Here is a 23966-nt window from a genome sequence, read left to right on the forward strand (position 1 = left end):
CTTGTCTTTCCTTCCTGGGGCCTCCACTGTCATGATGATATTCCTTCTTGAACCCCACTATGTGTCTGATACTCTTTATGCATCTAGCATAACCTAACTTGCATTGTATTTATTTGTGTATATATGGTACCCCTCTACAAAACTGTTAGATTCCTGTGGGCAGGTATTATGTTCTTTTTTTTTTATCACTAGCATTGACACAACCTTTTATTTACTTTTTAATTAACAAGCATTGTTTTTTTTCTCTCTCAACCCACCCCCCAGGAAAGAAAAAGAAAACTCTTGTAACAAACATGCATAATTAAGCAAACCAAATTCCCATATTGGTCATGTCAAAAATATGTCTCATTCTGCATCTTGAGACTCACTTCTCTGAGAGGAAATGGAGAGTATGCTTCATCATTGCCAGCCCTTGTATTGCATAGAGTTCTTAAAGCTTGTGGAGTTATCTTTACAAAGTTGTTATTATGTAAATCATTTTCCTGATTCTACTCACCTTACTCTTCATGGATTCCACAAGTTTGTCCAAGTTTCTCAGAAACCATCCCTTTCATCATTTCTATAGTGCAAATGTATTCCATTGTATTCACCTCATAATTTGTTCAGCCACTCCCCAAATGATGAGTATCCCCTCAGTTTCCAGGTTTTTGTCACTACAAATAGAGCTACTATGACTCTTTGATCTCTTCATCAAAAAATATGCATAGTTTATGTAACCAAAATCATCTATCTTCTATGATACCCTCTAGGTCTCATTTGGTTATGATTATTTACCCAGCCAGAGATCTGAAAGGTAGCTTCTTCCTTGTCCTTTAATTTGTTTACAATGTGACCTTTTATGTCTAAGTCATATATACACTTAAAGCTTAGGTTGGTATATGATGTGAAGTAGCGGTCTAAATGTAAATTTCTGCCAAACTGCTTTCTATTTTTCACAGCAGTTTCTGTTGAGTAGTGTAATTACTTTTTTTTTTTTTTTTTTTACAAAGCAGGGCATAGTGGCAACTTGGTGCCGCTAGAAACTTTTGAGGAAACTCAGGATACATACCATACCATTTCAGGGGGTAGAAAGGAAGAAATTAATTTCTCTTTCTTTTGCTCCGTTTCAATATCCTTCCCTTCTGATTGTACCAATATTAGTCAAGGCTCCTTTATTTAACTCAGAATCATAGGAACCATAGTACTGTAAGAACAAGAAGAGATCTTAGAGATTGTCTAGAATGCTGGGAACAAACTCAAATAGAAACATATCCCTGCAGGCTGCATACTGACTTAGAAAACCACAAATTAACATTATCTGTGTTTTGTTGTAAATTCCATTTTAATCTCATTTGGGCTCCACTTCGGGATTTTACAGAGGCATGCTATGTAGCAGCAAGTTTAACTAACATCTCTGGTCTTAACCAGTTGCCTTATTTTATAGATGAAGCAGCTGAGGTTCAAAGAATAGGGTCTGGAGGCCAGGTCACTTGCTACTCAGGTCAGTGTACTTTCCATTATACCCAGAATTGCTGCTCCTGTCTCCAGCTTGTCTACTGGGGGCTCCCAGTACTTTTGTAAGACTAGCAGAGGATGAGTCATATTTCCTGACTTTGTCTGCTCCACAAAAGACTTCAGGCCTCAAAGAACACAGGGGCCTAGGTGTTATCTCCTGAATATATGAATTACATATCAGTTCCTAAGCTTGAGGGAATTTTCCCACTCAAGGCAGAAATCAGGGCCAAGAAAAAGTAAGCATACAAAAGGAATTCTTTTCTGATATTCAAACATAGTTTCCTTCTAGTTTAGGCATTTCAAATCAGTTCCTTAAACGTTGGATAACTGTCTTAACATTCTCATTTTTATTTCCATGGGCAATGGAGGGCAAAAGAAGACAGATTAGGGACTATCTTAAACTACAGTAATAAAAATAGACTGTCTGGGGAGTGATTCTTGTTTCATTTAATGGTTTATGCCAGAGATCCTTTAAAAAAGGAGGAAAAAACCCTAATTCTTCTAAATATGTGGGCCCTAAATATACCTGAGGAAATAGATCACTTTGAAGTAGGGCTGTGTGTGTGTGTGTGTGTGTGTGTGTGTGTGTGAGATATATGGTGACACTATATCTATTGATACCATATGAGTAGTCTCTTTGCCAAATGACTTTGTTTGAAAAAGTTCATTTGTATTCAACTCAAAGTAGCCTTTATTAAATGCTTACGGTATACAAGCAATTGTACTCAGTGCTGGGGATACAAAGATAAAAAAATCCTTCTTGTCCTCATAGAGTTTGTGCTCTACTGGTGAGTGAAACTGACAAGCACACAAATAAGTAAATACAACCTATGTGAGAAATTACACAAAGTCACTTTAAGAGAGGAATAAAATGAACACTTAGGACCAGGCTGCTTCATGTGGTACTCAAATTGAAGGTAAGAGGTAAAGATATGTGTTCCAGGCATAGGCACAGCTGGTGCAGAGGCATCCAGGCTGGAGATTGAATGGTATGTATGGGAAATAGCTAATGGGACGATTTGACTCGAATGTAAATTGTATAAATGGTGTGGGAGCCAGTATAAACTTAGCTAGAAATAGAGGTGGAAGGAAGGTTGTTCTAAACCTCAGGCTGAAGATTTTGTACTTAATCTGGGACATCAAGGAAGAAACTACTGAAATATCTGAGGAGAGTAATTTGTTTAGATCTATGTTGTAAGAATATGAAGTTGGTAGTTGTGTGGAGGTTAAATTAGATAAAGGAGAGACTGGAATCAGGGGAATTGATTAGGCTAGTTCAGTAGTCTAGGTGAGGAGATGGCAAATGGCCTGCTGAACTAAGAATGGTTTTCACATTTTAAAATAAAGTTTTATTAGTTTTTACATTTTAAAGTAAAATTTTATTGTATTTTAAAATGAAAAACAAATAAACATTCTTAGCTCCCAGGCAGTATAAGAACAGGTAGTCTGGATTTGGCATTTGGATAGTAGTTTGCCAACCCTTGGCCTCAGTCATAGGAAATGAACTAGGGTAGAGCTGTGCAACCAGAAACAAGGTTATTAATATGAGAGGTGCTGTGGAGACAAAACCAGTAAGACTTAGTAACGAAGAGGAAAAAGAAATTTTATTTTATTATTATTATTATTTTATATTATTATCAATAATAATGCCAGAATTTTGAACCCAGTTATCTGGAGGGATGTTGATACCCTCAGCAGAAAGAGGGAAATTTGGAGGATGGATGAGTTTTAGGAAAACCATAATAAGGACATGTTGAACTGGCTGTGTCTAAAGGACATCCAGGTTAAGATGTATAATGGGTGGTTAGCAATGCATGACCAGAATTCAGGAGCAAGATTAGGGAGTTAATTGCACAGAGATGTCAGTAGTTACAGTGGGAGTGGATGAGCTTATCCCAAAAAAAGTAGAAAAGACAAGATGGCCAAAGAAGAACTTATGGGGATAATGATCAGCAAAGGAAAACTGAAGAGAAGGAAAGAGGCATAGAGACAGACAGATACAGACACACACGCACACAGAATGGTTTTGGAAGGCAAGAGTTTCAGAGAAGAAGTAGTGAATGAGGCTGGAAATTGAGTGGCAGAAGGTGATTCTGGATTACATTTGGAAAATTACAAAGTGCTTTCAATGGCATCAGACTGTCTATCCCTGCAAAAGCTCATCTCTTTGCAAGAGCTCATTTCTCACCAACACTCTCCTTGTGATGTGATTTGACCAGTTCAAGGAGCACCACAGTCTCAGAAGAATCAGAAGTAGAAATAGTCCAGTCATAGAAGGATATTTGGTGGGTCTAACTAGACTGGACCTGCACAACCTGTATCCCTTGTGCCCCTTGTGACACACCGAAGAATTTCTTCTATATACACAGGATGTTTTCCTGTACACTTTTTGCAGGTCGCCCGAAATCCTTTGGCATGCTGCAAGTGGTCTGCAGACCACAAATTGTGCAGGCCTGATGTAGACTGAAGAATGATAACAACTGTGACTTCTATTTAGGGATTGTCAAGGACACAGCTATGTGCTTTCTCCCTTAGAAGAGTTGTATCAGCTACATAGGTAGAAGGAGGGCAGTTAGATGAGGCAGTGGATAGAACAACAGCCCTGGAGTCAGGAGGACCTGAGTTCCAAATCCAGCATCAGACACTTGCTAACTGTGTGACCCTGGGCAAGTCACTTAACCCTGATGGGGGGGAGGAGGAGGAGAAAAGGAGGAGTGAGGGAGAATAGATGGATACTTTGTGTGATATGATGACAGTCTGAAGAACTAAAGCCCATATGGCCTCTAGCTTGTTGTGTTATGTCCTCTGTGGAAGACTCGGAAAGATTCATATGGACAAATGTTACCAGAGCTGGAGCTAAGACGAGATGACAAGATCTTTTTTCTGGACTTGACATCTGGGGGTCAGGGTTGAGGTGATGCTTTCTTCTGGTCCCAGTAGCACCTGACTGACCTAGCTCTCCCACTTGGCCCTGGTTGGAGCTACCCAGGGTTCTGTGGCTGTCATACTCCCCCTCCAAAGACTATCTTCAGATAACAACACACTGTTTCCACAATGCCACCTGACCTGGGGATCCATAGCATGTGGGATGTTTAAGATCAAAATGGAATCAGTGGAAAAGTCAGTGACAAACATGGGGCGGGGGTGATGAGTGTTAGCTACCACCCCTCTACTCTTCACAGAGTGGCCTCTATGAGGAGAGGGACTATGCCTATAGCATACAACTCCCTTTGGGGGTCTTCCTGACATGGAATGCAGGGTCCTGCATAAAGTAAGCATTCCACTAAAGGTTATTGATTTATTTCTTGTTAAATAATCTACCCTCACACCATAATCAGCTGAGAGGGTTCCACTCCCAGAGGCATTGGCACACCATTTGATTAAAGTTGAATGGAGTTCATTTAGTGAATTGAGTCAATTTATAGCTTCTCTATAACTTGATATGCCCCCAAACACCACAACCAGCAAATTTTTGTTTCCTGCTCTTTTAATCTCTGTGATTCAGAATCACCTTCTGCTGAGGCAAATAGCTTAAACTCCCCCCACATTCAACCAAAAGACAGTACAATAGTCCAGTTGTGAAGTGATGAGGGGCCTGTTCTTAACTATTCACGAAATACCCCCATACAATCTGGGAAACTACCTCTACCTTCAAGCTCACCCTAGTTGTAGAGACATTCCCTGTTAACCTCCTCATTTATGGTCCCCTAGAAAGACCGAATACAGAAGCCAGATGCAGAAGCCAGTGAAAATTTGGTAATCATGGCTCAAACTGGATTGAAAGACACCTGGGGACTCAGACATATGGAATATATATATAGACATATAGAATATATCTTTCTCTTTCATTCATCTATCCTCCTAGAGTCTAATCTCCTTTCGCCTAGTCACTTGTTCAATTTCTACTAATCCTTTCAAGGGTATCGCAAATGCTGCCTCCTCTGAGAAGCCTTCTCTGATTTCCTAAGCTAACAATTATTTTTCCCCTAAGACTTCAAAATAGCATGTTGGTACCCCTCAAACGTAAAGGATTATGTATTATAGTTACCTTCGTTTGTGTCTAATCCTGTGCTACATGTAAGCTCCAAAAGTGCAGAGACTGGGGTTTATCTAAGCTTTATATCTCCCCTAGTGTTTACCACGGTAAGCACTGAATGGTAGAATTGCTGCTGTCCGTAGCAGACACAGGTAAGTCAGAGGACTAGTCCCATGGCAAACACTGTCTGGTCAAACCCATCGATGTCATTATACAGAACCAATATTACAGAGATAGTCCTATATCATGAAAGTAGTCCATAGACTAGAGTACCATACAGGGCAAGAGACAACCTTGTCATCCGACCTCTAACTTAGAATACTTTTCCTTCAACCTACCTAAACAATATCCATCCTTCAGAGCCCAGCTTAGTCCTACCTCCTCCATGAAGGCCTCCCTGCCTCCACTAATCCTCAATGATATCCTTCTCTGATACTAATCTCTACTCATAGATGTGGTACAGTTATAATATATTATCTTTCATTATTGACTGTTTCAAAAGAGCATAATCAAGAGAGCATTGAACTTCAAAGTCCCAAGTTCGATGTTTGGTTTTCACTTCTGACATTTAGCACTTATACAGCTTTGGGCAAATGTCTTGATCTCTCTGGGACTCAGGCTCCTAATCAGTAAAATGGACTACCTAGGTTGTTGTGAGGATTAAATGAGACCATATACAATATATAATGTGCCCAGGGACCTCTCACTGGAAGCTTCCTGAAGGAAGAGATGGTTTGATCCTTCTGCTCTCCCACAACACCTTTCACAGTGCTGAGTGCATAGCAGATGTTCAGCAAATAAATACTTAATTGGCTGATTGGTATTGGTTTATTTGTCAAACAATGAACATTTATTAAGCACCTACTATGCACTAGGTATTGTGCTAAGTACTTTCCCTTGTTAGTGGGAGGACCATCCCATTAAGAGGTTAAGAATGGAACTTCTGAAATGATTTGCATCTGGAAGAATCCTCCATCCTTTTTGCTTATAAAGGCTGTTTCTATTAAAAAAAAATAATAGCTAGCATTTTAACAGCATTTTAATGTCTGTCAAATGCTTTTTACATGTTATCTCATTTGACCCTCACAACAACCCTATGAAGTGATGCTATTATTATTTCCATTTTACAGATGAGGAAACTGAGGATGAAAAAAAGTTAAATGAGTTGCCCAGGGCCTCCTTGTAAGTGACTGAGGCAGGATTTCAACCTGGGTCTTTTTGACTCCAGGGTCAATGCTCTATCCTCTATAAAATCTAGCTTCAATTTCTCTCCAAGAGATGACAAAGGAAGATTTAGAGCTGAGAAAAGTGTAGAGAGAAGCAACAACGACCAAGAAATACCTAGGTAGAGGGAGACATGGTTTCCTAATTAATAACAACTTCTAGATCCAATGTCTTACAGTCCCTAAACACCCCTCCTCACAACAATCCTTAGAGGTAGGTAGTGTGTTATTATCCCCTTTTAGTGGACAAGGAACTGTCTCAGACACTATATAGTCAGTCAAATGGCAGGGGAGCCAGACTTGAACCGGGATATTCTATCTCCAAATAAGGTGCCACTTTTTGTACTCTGTGTTGCCTCTCAATTGGAGAATTGCAATATTCTCTGGCGAATCACATTCCACTTTTTTACATGAAATCCCCAATTGTCCAAGAGAGGACAAAACTCTCTTCTAGGTAAAAGATGCCCATATAGTTGTGGAATTAAATAGTTAATTAAGTAAACCTTGAGAGGAATATGGCCGTACAACAATTACTGTTGTTCATGAACTGAGACATTACAAGACCCTGTTGATGGTGACTGACAAAGACCACTACTTCAAGGAATGAATCACTTACCCCCAAACCACTGGATAGGTCAAGCTGATCATCTTGTACCCAAATCCCTGATACACATTCTTCTTGGAGGCTGGAGTATCAGGAAATGCCATAGGAAGGAAAGAGCATATTCCTTTGTCCAGAAATCAAAGGCCACTTCTCCCCAGAGCAAAGGAAGTGAAACTGATGAAAAGAAATTCAGATTTGCCTCTTTGGGTCTATCTAAAGGAGGATGGAGGAGGTGCACAAATTCAAGCAAAGCTTGGGGGGAAGGGAAGATGAGGGGAAATAACTTAATGACTCGTTTTCTAGGAATTCCATGAAGAGAAAAATTATTTTCTTTATTATTTCTTGCTCTCTGTCCTCCATCAAGCTCTACTATTGAAGATTATTCTAATAGAGGACAAACACTTACAGGTTCTATCATACTGGAAAGGCTGGCAGCCTCTCCTGACAACCAGTCCTAACAACATCTGGGAATCAGCTTTCTGAGGACCAGCCTTGCTAAGGATGGAAAGGCTTATTACCAGGAGGCTAGTCACCCAGTGATGAATCCTTTGGCCACAGTAACCCATCAATCAAAGACAATACAAAATCAATCAATCAATCAATCAGTAAGCATTTCTTAGGTAAGCATTACCTACTATGGTGCCAACAAGACCTATGTGAAGTGTTGAGGACACAAAGGCAAAAGGGAAGCAGTGACTGTCCTCAAAAAGCTTACACTTTATTAGAGCAGATATACAGGCATATACAAAATATATAGTGTAACAGGAAAGGGCTCTAGTGTCTGGGAGGATCAGGAAAGAATTCATATTGGAGTTGTCACTTGATCTGGGTCTTAAAAGGAGTGTAGGAATTTTAAGACATGAGGTGAGGAGTGTTTTCCAGGCACAATCAGTGCAAAAGGATGGAGATGAAAATGCTGTTACATATGAAGAACAGTAAGAAGGTCAATTTGGCTGCACCATAGATAGAGTGGTTGAAAGGGAATGACAGAATAAGGTGGGATGGTAGGTTGGAGCTAGGTTGTGAAAGGTGTTAAATTCCAAACAGAAGAATTTCTGTTTGCTAAGGAGTCACTGAAATTTATTGAGTAAAAGAGGTCAGATGTACACTTTAGGAAAATCACTTTGATCACTGTGTGAAAGATGAGATGAGACAGAGAGACTAATAATGCCATTGCAATAGTTCAGACTAGAGGTGATCAGGGTTTTACTAGAGTGGGTAGAGAGGGCATAGCTGTGAGTAATGTTGAGGGGGTTGAAACAGTAAAATTTGGCAACTAGTTGAGTCGAGTGAGAGTCAAGAATGGAGGATAACAGAGGCTGGGAAACAGGGTAACTGGATGATTGGTGAAATGAGGAAGTTCAGAAGAGAGGAGGGAAAGACAGTGAGGTCTTTTTTTGAATTTGAAATCACTGTGGGACGTTCCATTTGAAATTTTCAAAAGGTAGGTCAGACGACGTGGACCTGGGGCTCAGAAGAAACTAAGGGCTGGATGTGTAGGTCTGGGAGATATCTACCCAGAGGCAATGATTTAAACTATGGGAGCACTTGAAGTCACCAAGTGAGAGGGTATAAAGGGAGAATAGTAAGAGACCCAGGATAGATCCTCCTTCCACAGGTACAAGTAGGAGATGTGAAATGGCCAATGATCCAGCAAAGGGGACCAAGCAGGAGAAGTCAGACAGGAAAAAAGGAGGAGAAAAGGGAGAGATACCAGTGTTAAGAAAACTCTAGGAGCATAGTGGGGTTAAGAGAGTAAAGGGAGTACCTTGAGAGGTAAAGAAGGATGAAGAGTAAGAAAAAGCCATCAGATCTGGCAAGTAAGAGAGAACTGGTAACTTTAGGGAGAACAGTTTCAGTTAAGTAATGAGGTCAGAAGCCAGATTGCAAAGGGTTATGGAGTGAGAAGAGCAGAGTGGAGTACTAATTATACTCAGATTTTTTTTATTATCTTATTTTTAATTTATGGAATAAAACAGGCACTTCCATAGCATAGTATAATTAAAAAAAAAAAGATGACTGTACATGAAACTGCAAATCTATTATGTACAGCTTGCTATTCCTTTTAAAATATAAAAAAGTTTTCATGTAAATTTCTTTTTTTCCCTGCCTCCCCCCCCCAGATGGCTACCATTAGACACAAATAGGTATATATGTAAAATTATTCTCTACATTTTTCTATTTATCAGTTCTTTCTCTGGATACAGATTTTTCTTTTAAAAAGACAATTTAATTATTTTTCCAATTAACAAGCATTTATTTTCTCTCCCTCTCACGTCCCCCACCTCCAACTTGGAAAAAACAAATAATAACAAAAGTTTTATTACAAATATTCATAGCCCAAACCTACCCCCTAATTCCCACATTGACCATATCCAAAAATGTCTGTTGACAGCTTTTGGGGGGGAGTTTTGCTCTAATAGGTAGAGCAGATGTAGGATGATAGCTATGGTGGATGTCCAAATCTAGTGAAGTTATTTTTTTAGGAATGTAGGAGACTTAGGCATATACATAGGCAGGAGGGAAGGAACCAGTAGAAAAAGAAAGATTAAATCTTGGGAGGGGGAATAATTGTGGGGCAATCTACTTGAGAAGTTGGGAAGAGATGGGGTCAAAAGTGCATATAGAAAAGTTGAAATAAAGAAGTTGCCTATTAGGGGAATGATGCCAAGGGGCTATGAAATGTAGAGAAGGGGAGAAGAGGGAACTTATGATAAATATCCTCTATTTTCTCAATAAAGTAAAAAACAAGATCCTCAGGTGAGAAGGATGCTTTCTATAGCCAGCCTGGAAAATATAGGCCTAGATTTTCCGAGTTCCTTATATAAAGTAAATCATCAAGGAAGAAAATTAAGATCCAGAAACATGAATCATATGGTGTCAAAATGAAAGATGGACCCACCATCCCTGCTACTACCCCAACCAATTGCCGTCAGAAGAGGATACAAGCCAGCTTGGCTTGTCCCCCAAAGGGGAAATCTGGATGTTATGTATCAGGAAGGTCAATCCCTTCATCTCCCCTCAGACCCAGGTGTGACCAAGATCTTGAGCCCAAGATCTCTTGAAATGATAGTGCCTTCTGGATCACCACTGTGCCAAGAAACAACTTTTGGGGGATGTGACTTGTTATCTGCCTCTGCAGGTGCTGGAGGGTCTTTCTTTTCAACATCCAAAGCTTCTGAAGACCCAGAAAAGAAAGTTCTAATCACCACAGTTCTTGGCACCATCAAATGCCTCAACATCAGAAACAGATACGGTTTCATCAGTGGAAATGATGCTAAAGAAGATGAAGTACCATTTGTTTTGCCACAGTATCCTAAGAACTCCTAGGTTTTTCCATCTGACTTACAGCTAACATATCCTCTATTTGTGGCCTTTCCCTATTAGAATGTGAGTTCCTTGAGAATGGAGATTTTCTTTCTTCTCTATTTGCATTCTCAGTGCTTTGGCACATATGGAGCATTTAATAAATGCTTTTCCAATCAAACATTTATGTTTTCTTCATATTTATTCAATATATTGATTAGCCTCTGAATATACTTCCCAGAATGCTAGATATAGAAGGGCCTTAAGGACTATCTATAGTCTAACTTTATCTTGTAAATGAGGAAACTGAGACCCAGACTGTCTTACAATATCCCCATCTTCTCCACAAGTATATGATTTTATCAAATGCTTTGCTCAAGTCTAAGTTTATATCTATAGTTTTGTCTTGCAAATGAATTTGTATGCTAAACTATTATTGTGCTTGGCTGCCTTAGAAAGATTCTCTTCTTGGCAAGAAGATCAAGACTTTGCTGAGTGAAACCATTTCCTGGCCCTTATTCAGTAGTTACTTTCCTTCTCGATCATGTAACAAATGGTGATAATCAGAGCCAATGTTATTGTTGTTGTTGTTCAGTTGTGTCCAACTCTTTCTAATCCCACTTGGGGTTTTCTTGGCAGAGATGCTGGATGGTTTGTCATTTTCTTCTCCAGCTCATTTTACAGATAAGAAACAGAGGCAAATAAGGTTAAGTGACTTGCCCAGGGTCATACAGCTAGTAAGTCCAGATTTGAACTCAGGAAGACTCATCTTCCTGACTCCAGACCTGGTATTCTATTCTTGTCACCTAGCTGCCCTGATCAGAGTCAATATCTTTACTTTTATCCATTTCTCATTATTGAGAGTGAAGAGCTTAAGTAGATCCGATTGAAGCTTTTGCAATTGCACACAATATGAAATATCCAGTCTACTCTGGGCTGGGTGGTAAGGCATGGTGACAAATATTTATTAAGCACCTACTGTATATACTAGATACTCTGCTAATCTCTCCAGATACAAAGAAAGACGAAAAATAGTCTCTGCTCTCCAGGGACTCATAATGCAATGGGGGAAAGACAACATGTGAATAACTGTACAAACAAGGTACAAGTAGCTTAAATTGGAGCTAATCAAGAGAAGGAAGTCATTAGCATTTATGAGGATGACAAAGCCTTCTTATAGAAGATGGGATTTTAGCTGGGATTTGAAGGAAGTTGATGCATCTAGGTGATGGATAGGAGAGACTTCCAGACAGAGGGGAATAATCAGTGAAAATGCCCAGAGTCAAGAGATGGTCATCTGGGAGCAGAAATGCTGCTATGGTCTCAATTGAATTCAACTTCTGCACTGATATTCCAAGAGGACCATGAATAGGTCATCTAAACAGGACAAGAGGGCTAAGGAACTACCCTTTTGTAGAGGGGAAAAGTCCCACTGTTCCAAGGTGTAACAAACACAGACTCAAAGTCCTAGGATATTTTCACTTTACAATCATGAAATACGGAGAAAAAACATAAAGAACATGGGATTACGAATCCATTTACCTCAATTCTAGTCTACATTTTGCTAGATTATAATCTAACTTGTTCTGTGATCTTGAGCAAGTTTTCTCATCAGAAAAACTAGGTAGGGGGTTGAGAGGAGAAGGAGGAGTTGGGGTTGGACTAGATAAATGAGTTCTGATGTCTTCTTGAGCACTAAAACACATGATGTAGCATTGAGCTTGGAGTCAAGAAATATGTTCAAATCCCACCACTAACAAACACTTACTAGCTCTGAACATGGACAAGTAACTTAATCTCTCACTATTATTTTTCATATGTATCCTTTCTTCAAATTTGCTATTGATTCTGACCTTTGTTCTAATTAGTTGATGGCCTCTGACCAGACACCCAATCCTTAAATGACTCCAACATCAGCACTGAATTTTTTCCCTTCTATGAAGGCATACTTACAATGATGTACTTCTCATATTCAGGACTTTTTCACTCTTCTTGATGAGGGTGGACATGATATATACTGTACAGATAATTTACAAGACTTTGGCCTCTTTCATTTCTTAATCCAATCATATCTTCCAACTTTTTTTTCTCTTACTATACTCCCTTGTGCTAACCTATGTATTAAAGTTGCAGAGTACGAAATTAAGCACTGACTTTAGAAGCAGCATTTTCCAGTGGAAATAACACTGACTCTGAAGTCAAAGGACTTGGATTCAAATTCTGATTTTGATGCTTCTTTCGTGTGTGACTTTGAAAGGGTTATTTAACACTCTGGCCCTCAGTTTCCTCATATATAAAATGAAGGGTTAGTACCAGATGGCCTCTTGTGTCCCTTCCAGCTCCAGATATATGATGCTAAGGACCCCATCAAATTCTTCATTGACTTTCTCAGTGATGGACTCTGAAGGGGAAATTATGTTGCACTCATGTTGAAGAGGGCTCATAGTTAGTTACTTGTAGTATTACTAGGGAGGCTGGAATAGCGATTTGTCCAGTCCAGTGTCCTCAGACATCATTCTGGGAAATAACCCATGTGGAGATACAGCCCAACAACCACTCCTGCAGATGCTCCAGTGACAGCTACTAAAGACTGAAAAAAAAGAAAGCTCTTGTCACCCAAATCCTTGGCTCTGCCACATGATTCAATACCAGAAACTGATATTTGGAAATGACATTAAAGAAGAAGCATCTTCTCTGATGCTGAACCCTAAAAACCATGGGACTTTTCCTCCTGACTTGCACATTGATCAACACATTGATCAGTCACTGTGTTGTGTGTCCCAGGAGAATGGGGGCTCCTTGGGAGCAGGGCCTATCTTTTCTTTTCTATTTGTATCCCTAGCATTTAGCACAGAGCAAGCACTTAATAAATGTTTTATTCATTCATGAATAGTTGTTTAATAAATTCTTTCGCTCACTGTATTAATTTAGTAATTAATTTAATAAATACAATTTCATTCATTCACTGTAGAAATTAGCCTTTGTCTCCCAATTCCCATAAGTTATAAAGGAATGTTTAGAAAGTTCTTCCAGTGCTGTGACCAATAAAGTAGGTATGGTCAGAAAATCTACCCTTGGGACTTTGTGACTATGTCAGAAGCTACTTAGGGTGGGAGGTATTCATGATGTGGCTGCCAGTGAACAGTGAATAGTAATGATGTATCCTAATAGTGGGAAAACAGAATAGTGAAGAAGCTGAGAGTGGATTTTGTCCCTATCCACCTCTGCCTTCCCTTCTTCCTTGTAACTGTTGAGGGAATAACTATATCATCCAGAATATCGATCTGAACTCCCCCTCCCATATACAGTCTGTTGCCTAATCTTGTCATTTCTGTCTTTGCAATATCTCTTCTATATACCCTCTCCTCTTTGCCCCTACAGCCCCAACTCTTGTTTGGGCTTTTGTCACCTCTCTCTTGGACTATTGCAATAATCTTCTATCTGGTCTTCTTTCCTCAAGTCTCTCCCCAACTCCAGTCCATCCTCCTTTCATCTACCAAAATTAATTTCCCAAAGTGTAGGTCTGACTGTGTCATGCCATTCTGTTCATTGAGCTCTAAGGACTCCTCATCTCCAGGGTTAAATATCAAGTCCTCTGTTTGGCAGCTCTCTGTAACCTGGTCCCTTCTTATCTTTCTTCTCTTTTTGTACTCTCATTATTCCTCTACATACACAGCATGATCCAGCACTGCTAGCCTAACCCACCTGTTCTTCGAACACAACATTCTCTTTCCCATCTCTATGCCTTTGTATTAACTGTCCCCCATGCGAAGAATGCTCCTAATTTTCACTTCTGATTCCAAGCTCCTCCCCCTTCAAGAATTTCTCTTCAATGAATTTCTCTCTACATCTATCTCTGTGACAGACTCTGAAGGGGAAATGGTTTTGCACTTGAGTTGAAGAGGACCCACACTCACTTGTGGTATTCCAAGAGCCACAAGAATAGCAATTGCTTCCAGCCTAGTACCATGATCTTAGGAAGCGACATTTGTGAACATGCAACCCGGCACGTATTCTTGCATATAATCTGGCCACAGCTACTGAATCTAAAAAGAAAAAGTTCCTGCCTCCAAAATCCTTGGCCCTGTCAAATTGGTCCAACATCAGAAACTGGCATGATTTTATTAGTGGTAATAGCATTAAAAAGAGGCATTAGCTCAAATCTTATCTTCTACAAGTAGCTTTTTTCAGTTATTCCAATTAATGCCTTCCATCTATCCATCTCTCTCTCTGTCTCTCTGTCTTTCTCTGTCTCTCTCTCACACTCACACACTCACTCTCACACACACACTTCTATCTACCTAGTTATAATTGTCTTCATTAAAATATAAGCTACTTGAGGGTAAGAACTATTTTTTGCATTTTTTTTAAATAGCACAGCACTTGGCACATCAGTGCTTAATAAATGATTGTTGACTGACTGGTTTGTAGATATATCTGGGTAGGGACTTCAGACCATTTTATATGCTTTTGGGTAGAAATCCCCAGAGTTAGGTTTGAACCTTGATTTAGGGAGCATTGGGAGCATACTTTACAGTTTTGGGATGAATGAGGGAGATGGAGTGTATGTTGGGTCCTAGTGCCTTCCTGATGGGGGCAATTCCACTGTTCCAGGGCCAGTGATGAAAAAACTCTTTCAGATTTGGTTTATCTGAGTGACACTGAAGGTTCCCCATGGTTGGGGAGAAATGCCATTAGACTTAGATTTTGTCCTGTTTTATTTTTAAATTTTTTAACCAAATTCCTGATATCAACTTGTTTTGTTCTCATGTACTTTTTTCTCCTAGATATGGAATGTGACCAGATTTCTGGCAAATTGATCATCTTGGTGGGGTGAGTTCTAGTTAATTGAAGCTTGACTACATGGAACAGGATGACTCAAGAAGACTGTCTGGATAGATGTTTTCATTAGTATAAAGAACTTCTGGTATGTTAATTTCCTTCACCAACACAGATCAACAACTCCTGTAATGTCTAGCCAGGGGTGGGGAACCTTTGGCCTCAAGGCCACATGTCTAGATCCTTGGGTGTGACCTTTTGACTGACTCCAAGTTTTGTAGAAAAAGTCCTTTTATTAAAGGGTTTGGAATCAAAGGGCCACACTTGAGGACCTAGAGGGCCACATGTGGCCTCGAGGCAGCAGGTTCCTCACCTCTGGCAGTATTACCTGGGGCACAGATGGGGTAAATGATTTGTGTAGGGTCACACTTTGTGCAGGACCTCTTGACTCCAAGACTGATTCTTTATCCACTATGCTTCTGCAAGCAGTTAAGAAGGGGAATTGACACTATCCTTTCCCCCAAAAAAACTGGGTTCTTTCACCCTTCTTAGTAATGTATTCTTTTCCACTGTTTCACAACCCTTATAATTAAGCATTTTTTTCCCTGAGGTTTCACCTAAATTCCCTCCAGGGTGCAAAACAACAATCACTACCAGGTAAAAATAAAAGCAAACTTGATAGTGCTAAATGGAAGTGTTCTCTTATGCTGTGGATGTCTTGAAAAGGACAAATTTTTTTTTAATTTCTGAAATTAGTCATTTTAAAAGCCACTGGCAAACCCACTAGATCCTTTTTGGGCTGTGGAATACCCAAGAAGAGAAGTAGTGGTTGGGTTTAGTTCCTCATCTAACAGGGCATCAGAACAGCTCTAGGCAACCAATGAAGAATTAGATCTGCCTGTGGGTTTTCCTGGTATAGGACGCCATCACACATGATAGCAGGGTTGTCGGTGGGTTTTTTTCCAGCTGACTGGGAAAAATTAAAACTCTCCTGACTTGACAAAATTCCCTATGGCCTCTTGGGCCTGTATTTCCCAGAGAGATGTCACTCCCAAACCATGGATTCTTAATCTTTTTTTGTGTTATTGGTCCTTTGGCAGTCTGTGAAAGCCTATGGAGATATGGATACAAATACACACACACACACACACACACACACACACACATATATATATATGCAGTTATACTGTGCATGTATATACACGAATATATATACACACATATACGTATTGTGTGTGTATATATAGCTTACATTCAGAATCGAAAGAGATGCTCACTTTCAGTTAGAGCTAATGAAAAAAAGATGTAATTTTTTTCCCTCCCAAGTTATGAACCCTTGAAATCTATATATACACTCAAGATCAAAAATGCCTAGTATTGAAACTACCTAAATTGCAAGTTCCTTAAGAGTTAGATTTGGGTCTTTTCTTGTCTACCACTCCTGCCCACTACTCCTCCTGAAGCCAATGTAGCGCTCTGTGTATGAGAAAAACTCAAAAAATTTAATTTTTTAAGAAAAGGGTTTTTAAAAAAGAAACTTAAGCTGTATTGACTGACCAACAGTATTACATGGATCAAAGGTCAAAGACTCTGGAGGAATCTTACAGGGACCACTATACCCAAATACTTTTTATGGCATTTTAATGAAAATTTAAAACACTTTTCCCCCCTTGAAAAGAATTCAGTTTGCTTAGATAGTGTAATCAGACCCAGATGTTGTAAAATTCATATTTGATCAAAAACCCCAACTCTTGATTTTTCTTGAACACAAATGAAGTATATGCTGAAAAAAATAGGCATTCTTATTATGATGATCTATTTCAGATGAAGTTGGTGTTTGAAACCAGATCCCTACCCTAGAAGACATCAATCTGACTTGTCTATCACTCCAATGAGATTAGTCTCTTTCCAGACAAGAGCTGGAATGAATGTTCTGATGAAATAAAATGATGAAGGAATGCATGCCCTATTTTCCCCTGAAGTCTGCCAATTCTGTGAATGGATAAGGGACTCCAGTCTCTGGGGGACAGAATAATTTAAAGTGGGAAGAGAGCTAGACTTCCTGCCTTGATACAAACTAGCTGTGTGATCACAGAAAGTGATTTGATTTCTCAAAGCTTTAGTTTCCTCATCTGTGAAATGGGGAAAAAATATCTGTAGCATTTACTTCCCAAGACTGTTTGTGAATATGTAATGAGATAATGTATGTAAAGTACTTTGTAAACCTTGAAGTGTGGGATATGAATATCAGCCATTATTACCATATTAATAATAACAGATGACACTTTAATAGCAAAGTGTTTTCTGTATGTCATTTCATGGATGATCATTTATTTACAAATACACGCCCTCCCTCCCATTTTAGTTTGATTGATCAATTTGTTTCAAACTATGACTGGATAGGTCCCCCTCTTACCTCCCACCTCTCAGTTGCTAAAGTTTCAAGGCCCCTGAGACGTGAGGCAGTATGTACCTTGCAAGTAAAAATATCTTGATCATCTTGACAACAATCTCCCCTCAGACTCTGATGGAGATAGCCCAGGGCCCTTGATCATTGGGAATGATAATGTCCTCCAAGCAACCAGTCATATTTCTAGGCCAGCTGCCACAGCCATCGTGAGAGGAGAAATTATTATTGAGAGGAGGCCCACCTTCTTCATCCCCACCAGCAAAATCTATTGACCAATTGTTACTAGCAGAAAGACGAGAACAGTAGCCCTGGGAGTTGTAGCACAACTCAGACTACTGGTTTTGATGGGGTGCTTGGGTGCCTGTGCTTGGACTCCAATTCCAAGATCACATTTCTTCATTCCTAGCCTCAAAACACTATGCCTGACAATTTTCTCCCCACCTCAAGGACACTGCCTAGCAATGACACTATTCCTAGCAATGAGTGGGCCCCAATAAGACAAACTATCTTTCCTTGTTACAAGAACAAGCTGATCTCTGAAGAAATTCTCTTGTCAAAACAGGACTATCTTGTAACCACAGAATTATGTATTGATTCCCACAGTTATCGTATACAATGCAGAGGCCAAGCTATAGACATCAACTCTCAAAGCTATCTTGCTACAGACATAACAGACCAAAAATACAGCCCTAAGAAAGCCCTTCCCCTGGTTTCCAGCAGCGAATGACACCTGTGACTAAGGTTGTATGTTATCACCTAATGAGCATATCTGCCAGATAACCCACTACTTTTCCTATATAAGCTTTAGCATCATTCATATTAATCTGTAAATTCCTTAAGGAGCTCTACCTGTCGTATTGGAGTTGCAATAAACCTTTGCCACCTTGACTTAAAGAATGCTTGAGTCAGTGAATTCATTCCAGACAACCTGTTCCTGTACTTTGTTCCTTGAAGGGTCCCTGAACCTCTTAAACTGCATCAACCCTGCTAATGGCCCAACCTTCATAGCCATCATTCCAGGAAGCAACTCTTGCGGATGAGACACCAGCCATGCCAGCCTTCCCCACCAACTGCTGACCAACTTCCACTCACATCTTGACCACCATCTCCCCTCAGACCCTGATGAGAGCTCAGGACCTTGAACCAAGAGGCTTTGGAATAGCAATACTTCCAGCCCAAAGCCCACAGCCATCATCTAGGAAAGTAACGCCTGTGGGTGCTATAGCCACATTAATTGAAGACCCGGAAATTAAGGCTCTCATTACTCAAATCCTTGGTACTATCAAATGGTTCAACATAAGTTTTTTAGTGGAAATGAAATAAAAGAAATCATTATCATCTGCTTTGCTGCTGGACCCTAAGGACCATGGGACCTTTCCAGCTGACTTGGAGCTGAAAACCTTTCATAATGTTGCCCCCCCCATTAAAAAATTAGTTCCCTGCTTTGCTCATTGTAAGTGCCTAATAAATGCTTTATTCAGTAATTACTAATTATGGAGTTATGTATAGGAGGCTTCTGCTTTATAAGCAGATTTTGTTCAGAAAAGGTTTTTGTTTGAAACGTTGTAGGTGGTGATTAGGTGTCTAAGCTAGCCCATGGAAGCCTATGTAACTTATTGTACCTGAAGCAGAGACATAGCCATAATGTTATAAGAACAGTGCCTCTGTTGGGGATTCCTGGTTCCTAACCAGAAACCCCTGCACTATATGAATTCCCACAGTTCTTTAAGAGAGTTTAAGAGTTGGAGCCAAGATGGTGGAGTAACAAGAAGTAGTCTGGCAATCTTTTCCCTTCCCCTGCCCAACTCCTTTAGACATCGAGAAACCATACCAGACCAAATCCTGATTGGGTTATTCATGGAAATCAATCACAATGTGTCATTTTTCCAACTCTAGTCATCATAGGGGCAAAGATAAGAGAGGTCTGTAGCCACTGGGGCAGGAGTCTGGGTCAGGAGTACACCTCATGGAGCTTTCCAGAATGGGGAGACATTGTGAATCAGGGAAATAAGAGGTCCTAGACCTAGCAAAAAGAAGCTTACACTTGTGTAGGGTGTAAAAACAAGTGCTAAGCGGCAATTCTGTCACTTATTACCCAGTTCTGTGTCATAAATCTAGGAAGGACTGAGCAGCAAAGCTGTATCTACGAGTGGTATTCCAGGAGGAGAGGTGACATGGTCCTAGGCTGCGTATACAGCAAGGAGAAAGTACAAAAATAAGCAATATCTGTGCAACTTGGATTTCAGGATCCAACAGGTCTTAGTTTCAGCTTCTAGACAGTTTAAAAACTGAGAAAAAAAATCCAGGAAGAAATCCCAAAGTGAAGCCTTTGGTTTTGTCAGTCAGACCTAGCAGAATGTTCTAGCTGGCCAATAGTGTCCACGTCCAGCAGCAGTCTACTGCAACCTCAAATGGGATAAGCCCACAGACCTGTTGCTCAGGTCCAAACCTTGGTCAGGAATGTTCAGAATTTAGATCAAAGTGGCAGCAATCACACCACTTTGGGAAGACTGAAAGCGCTTGTAGGTCCCTAACCTGAGTTTTCCCAGAGATACTGGGATAACACAACACTTCAAGAAAACAGCAACCAGAAGCACCTTCACCATATGAACTCCTACAGTGGAATCAAGATGGCAGAGTAGCAGTCTTCTCCCTGCCTCTGTCTTTCACGTTTTGACAGAGGGGTAAAGGACTCAGAATGTGACATTTTGGGGTTTTTTTGACATGACCAATGAGGGAATTTGTTTTGCTTGACTATACACATTTCTAAGAGGATCTTTTTTTCTCTTTCTCATGAAAAATATGAGGGAGGATTGTGAGGGAGAAAAGGTGGATTTTTGCTAATTAAAAAATAAAATTTAATTTTAAAAAAAGCTTGATGAAGTACCTCAATAGCTCATGCACCAGCATTTCTGGAACACATTTTAATAGATACTTTACATTTTTATACTATATTCAAGTCAATCTTTTGACAGTGGAGAGGAAGAGGAGATTATATTGAGAATCCTCTGTCTTCTGTAATTGGATAGTTGAAATATTGATCATCGTTAAGCTAACTAAAACAGTTCAGTAATTAAGTAAAACTATTGGCCCAAAGTTGACTGACAGCTTAGTTAGCCAGTAACATTTTTTGTAGAAACAAGTAGATGATGTTGGCATTAGAGATATAAAACCTTAACCAAGCAACAAAATCCCAGAAAACTAGAGCAGACCAAATAAAAGCCAGTAACTCCAGTTGCCTCATTCTTGATACCCTCTCACTGGTTGAATTATGGCTTATTAATGTCCCTCTCAAAGTGAGGTGGTCACCCCTGAAAGAAAGCCATAAATGCTATCTATAAAATACTATTTCAACTATAGCTAACTCAAGTCTATACTACTGCTATATGGGAGAATGCATTCTGATTTCTAACTCAGAAGGCTAAAAACTTGAGTGACTTTCCAAGCACTGGTGTCTCAGAGTTTGGACTCCAATAGAGGATGGGGGAAAGAGAAGAGGAAAGGAATAGAGAATGTCAGGTCCCACAGCCACTAACATATGCATACATAAGATGAAATTTTGTCAGCTGTCATTGGTCTTGTGACTATCTTCATTGCCCAGCTGTGGTGTATTATACATCTAAGATCTTAAGCACCTTACAATATAGCCCAATGCACAGGTCTTTCCCTAAGGACAAGCACAAGAGTGGGGAATGGAAACATGAAAATGCAGTGGAAGCCACCCATATAACCCAGATCCCCCAAACCATGCTGCTTTGCCACAAAGGTACCTCACATGAATCTCTTGTTTGCCTTCCTTCAAGTGTCACAGTGTAATGGAATGGCCTCACACCAGCCCAAGAGGGTCGACCTCTTTTTCCTCCTTTCACAGTATTCCTCCTAGGAGGCTCCAAGTGAGAAAGAGATTGGCGCCCTGACCTAAAGGCACTTAAAGTAATATGTAAATGTTAGCTATTATTATCATCAAACATACTGGTAACAGCTGCAGGCCTCCAGAACCACAAAACAAGACAACTTTGTTACTTTTCTAGCTGTGGATATAGTAGGGCAGACAATCCTGGGCCCCTATAACTTGTTAACAATCATTCACCAAATGTTTTTTTTTTTTTTTTGCTTTTTGGAGGGCAATTGGGGTTAAATGACTTGGCCAAAGTCATATGGTTAGTAATTTGTGTCAAGTGTTTGAAGCCAAATTTGAACTCAGGTCCTCCTGACTCCAGGGCTGGTTCTCTGTAGCCACCCCCCCCCAAATGTTTTAAATCAAGAGACAAAAGGCAGCTGTTCCTAGGCTCAAAATTGCTATCTCCCATCTCCCACCTTGTTTGTACGATAGGTCATTTGTAAATAGGATGTTTTGTAAATTAGAACTGACTTCAGTTCAATTCAACAATATAAGTCACTGCATGCAAAATATTGTGCTTTGTGCTGGGGATAATATAAAAAAAATTGTAAGGGTCTGACAGTCTTTCTGAGCTCAAGGAGATTACATTTTATTGGGAGTGGGGAAGGGATACAACATATATATATATAAATTTTTTTTTCTGAGTAAATTAAAGAAGGTAGAGAGGACTTCTTGGAAGAATTAGCACCTAAGCTGAGCCTTTAAAAAAGCCCTAAGAGTCTAAGAGGCAGAGATGAGGAACGAATGTGTTCCAGGCAGATACATGTTGTTTTCTTAATAAAATTAATGTGTTTTGTAAAGTGTGTCAGGCACATTTGTACCCTTGGTGTATTCATGGTTTGGTCTTAGAGACATATGAGAAGGAGCTCCTACCCAGTGGTTTAAGGACGTTTTCAGTGAAGTTCAGTCACTGAACTTATTTCGTGGATTTAGTGTTTTTATAAATCAGCTCTGGATTTCAGTGCCTCCTGGCAGCTCCCTAGAAAGTGACCAGTTTACATGGGTTAAAGTGTTTTCTGCAACATTGTATTTCTACTTCAGATGAAGTATTCAACCACAAGATACCTACCCACTTCTTGTCTAATTGTACATCTGGTGAGACAAAGCTGTGTCATCTCTTGTTCTGGCTCTTTGTGACCCCAAGGGCATTCTGGGCAAAGATCCTGGAGTGGTTTGTCGTTTTCTTTTCCACTGGGTCCCCATTTTACAGAAGAGGAACTGAGTTAATGCAAGAGTTAAAATAGGAGTTAAATGACTCACCCAGGGTCATATAGCTAGTAAGTGTCTGATTTGAGGCTGGATTTGAACTCAGATCTTTGTGATTTGAAGCCCAGCTCTAGCCACTGTACCCTAGCTGCCCCTTATCTCTTAATCCTTCCTAAATCCATACTCACTGACTTTGTGGATTTCCTTTTTCCAGACAAGGGAAAAAGAAAACTTTATTTATTTTGAAAATAAATATATATAAATACATGCAGAATATATATACAATATGCATGCACACATGTGTATATGCATAGTATATTCACCTATGTGTGTGAACATGTGTGTGCATATTACATACATACATATACTGTAGACATACACACACATAGAGGCATACTTTGGGCAAGATCAAATCTTCTCTTGGAGGTTGCATTGCAAGCAGAAAGGATTCAAAAATGACCCAAACTGAAAACGTAGTCCAAATCCAGGGGATAGAACCCTAAAAATAGAGGTGGCTCTTAGGTCACAGAAACACAAAACCTATTCTCAGTTCTTGAAGACCTGCAGGAGGAGGCGGCTGAGAAAGAGATTTGATTTTTGGAAGATAACTTCATCTGTCTTCCATTTGTCAACTAGCATAATGCTATCCTTGAATATTAGTCATCACAGACAAAAATTTGCTGTAGAAAATTAGATTGAGTGTGTAATCACAGAATCAACTTTAGTATGTCATTCTGGGAGAACAAAATCTCAGGGCAAAATTCCGAGATCAAAGCCAGGTGGACTGCTTGCTTTTTCTGTGCTTGTACTATTTGGTATCATTTCCGTATTTCTCTTAGGAACATTGCACAACTTCCACAGTCTTCATCATCAAAAAATATTTTTAGGCTTCTCCTTGACGGTAACTCTTTGGCATTGGTTGGTATTAGTCATCTGGAGGAGCATGAATCCATGAATCTTCTGATATCAGTTGATCTGTAAATATTGGCCAACATTGTGTTTTTCAT

The 23966-nt window shown here is 39.8% G+C and overlaps 1 protein-coding gene across 4 annotated transcripts in view; it reads right to left on the bottom strand.

Annotated features, from left to right (window-relative positions):
- Positions 1 to 23966, bottom strand: part of RBPJ (recombination signal binding protein for immunoglobulin kappa J region) — a 460166-nt gene that overhangs the window by 226732 nt on the left and 209468 nt on the right. The window contains exon 1 of one of the 4 annotated variants that reach the window (XM_069068878.1): positions 7370 to 7528. The exons of 1 other annotated variant lie outside the window; for it this stretch is intronic. In XM_069068878.1, the coding sequence (XP_068924979.1) occupies positions 7370 to 7461 (92 nt within the window). In that variant the 5' untranslated portion in view covers positions 7462 to 7528. Of the gene's footprint in view, positions 1 to 7369; positions 7529 to 23966 lie in introns of those variants that run through there. 2 more of the 4 variants (XM_069068839.1, XM_069068851.1) reach the window with 2 other exon arrangements.

The sequence above is a fragment of the Petaurus breviceps genome, unplaced genomic scaffold, assembly GCF_028583685.1.
Source record: "Petaurus breviceps papuanus isolate PSGF00001 unplaced genomic scaffold, PetGlider_PUasm1.0 140, whole genome shotgun sequence".
Classification (NCBI taxonomy): domain Eukaryota; kingdom Metazoa; phylum Chordata; class Mammalia; order Diprotodontia; family Petauridae; genus Petaurus; species Petaurus breviceps.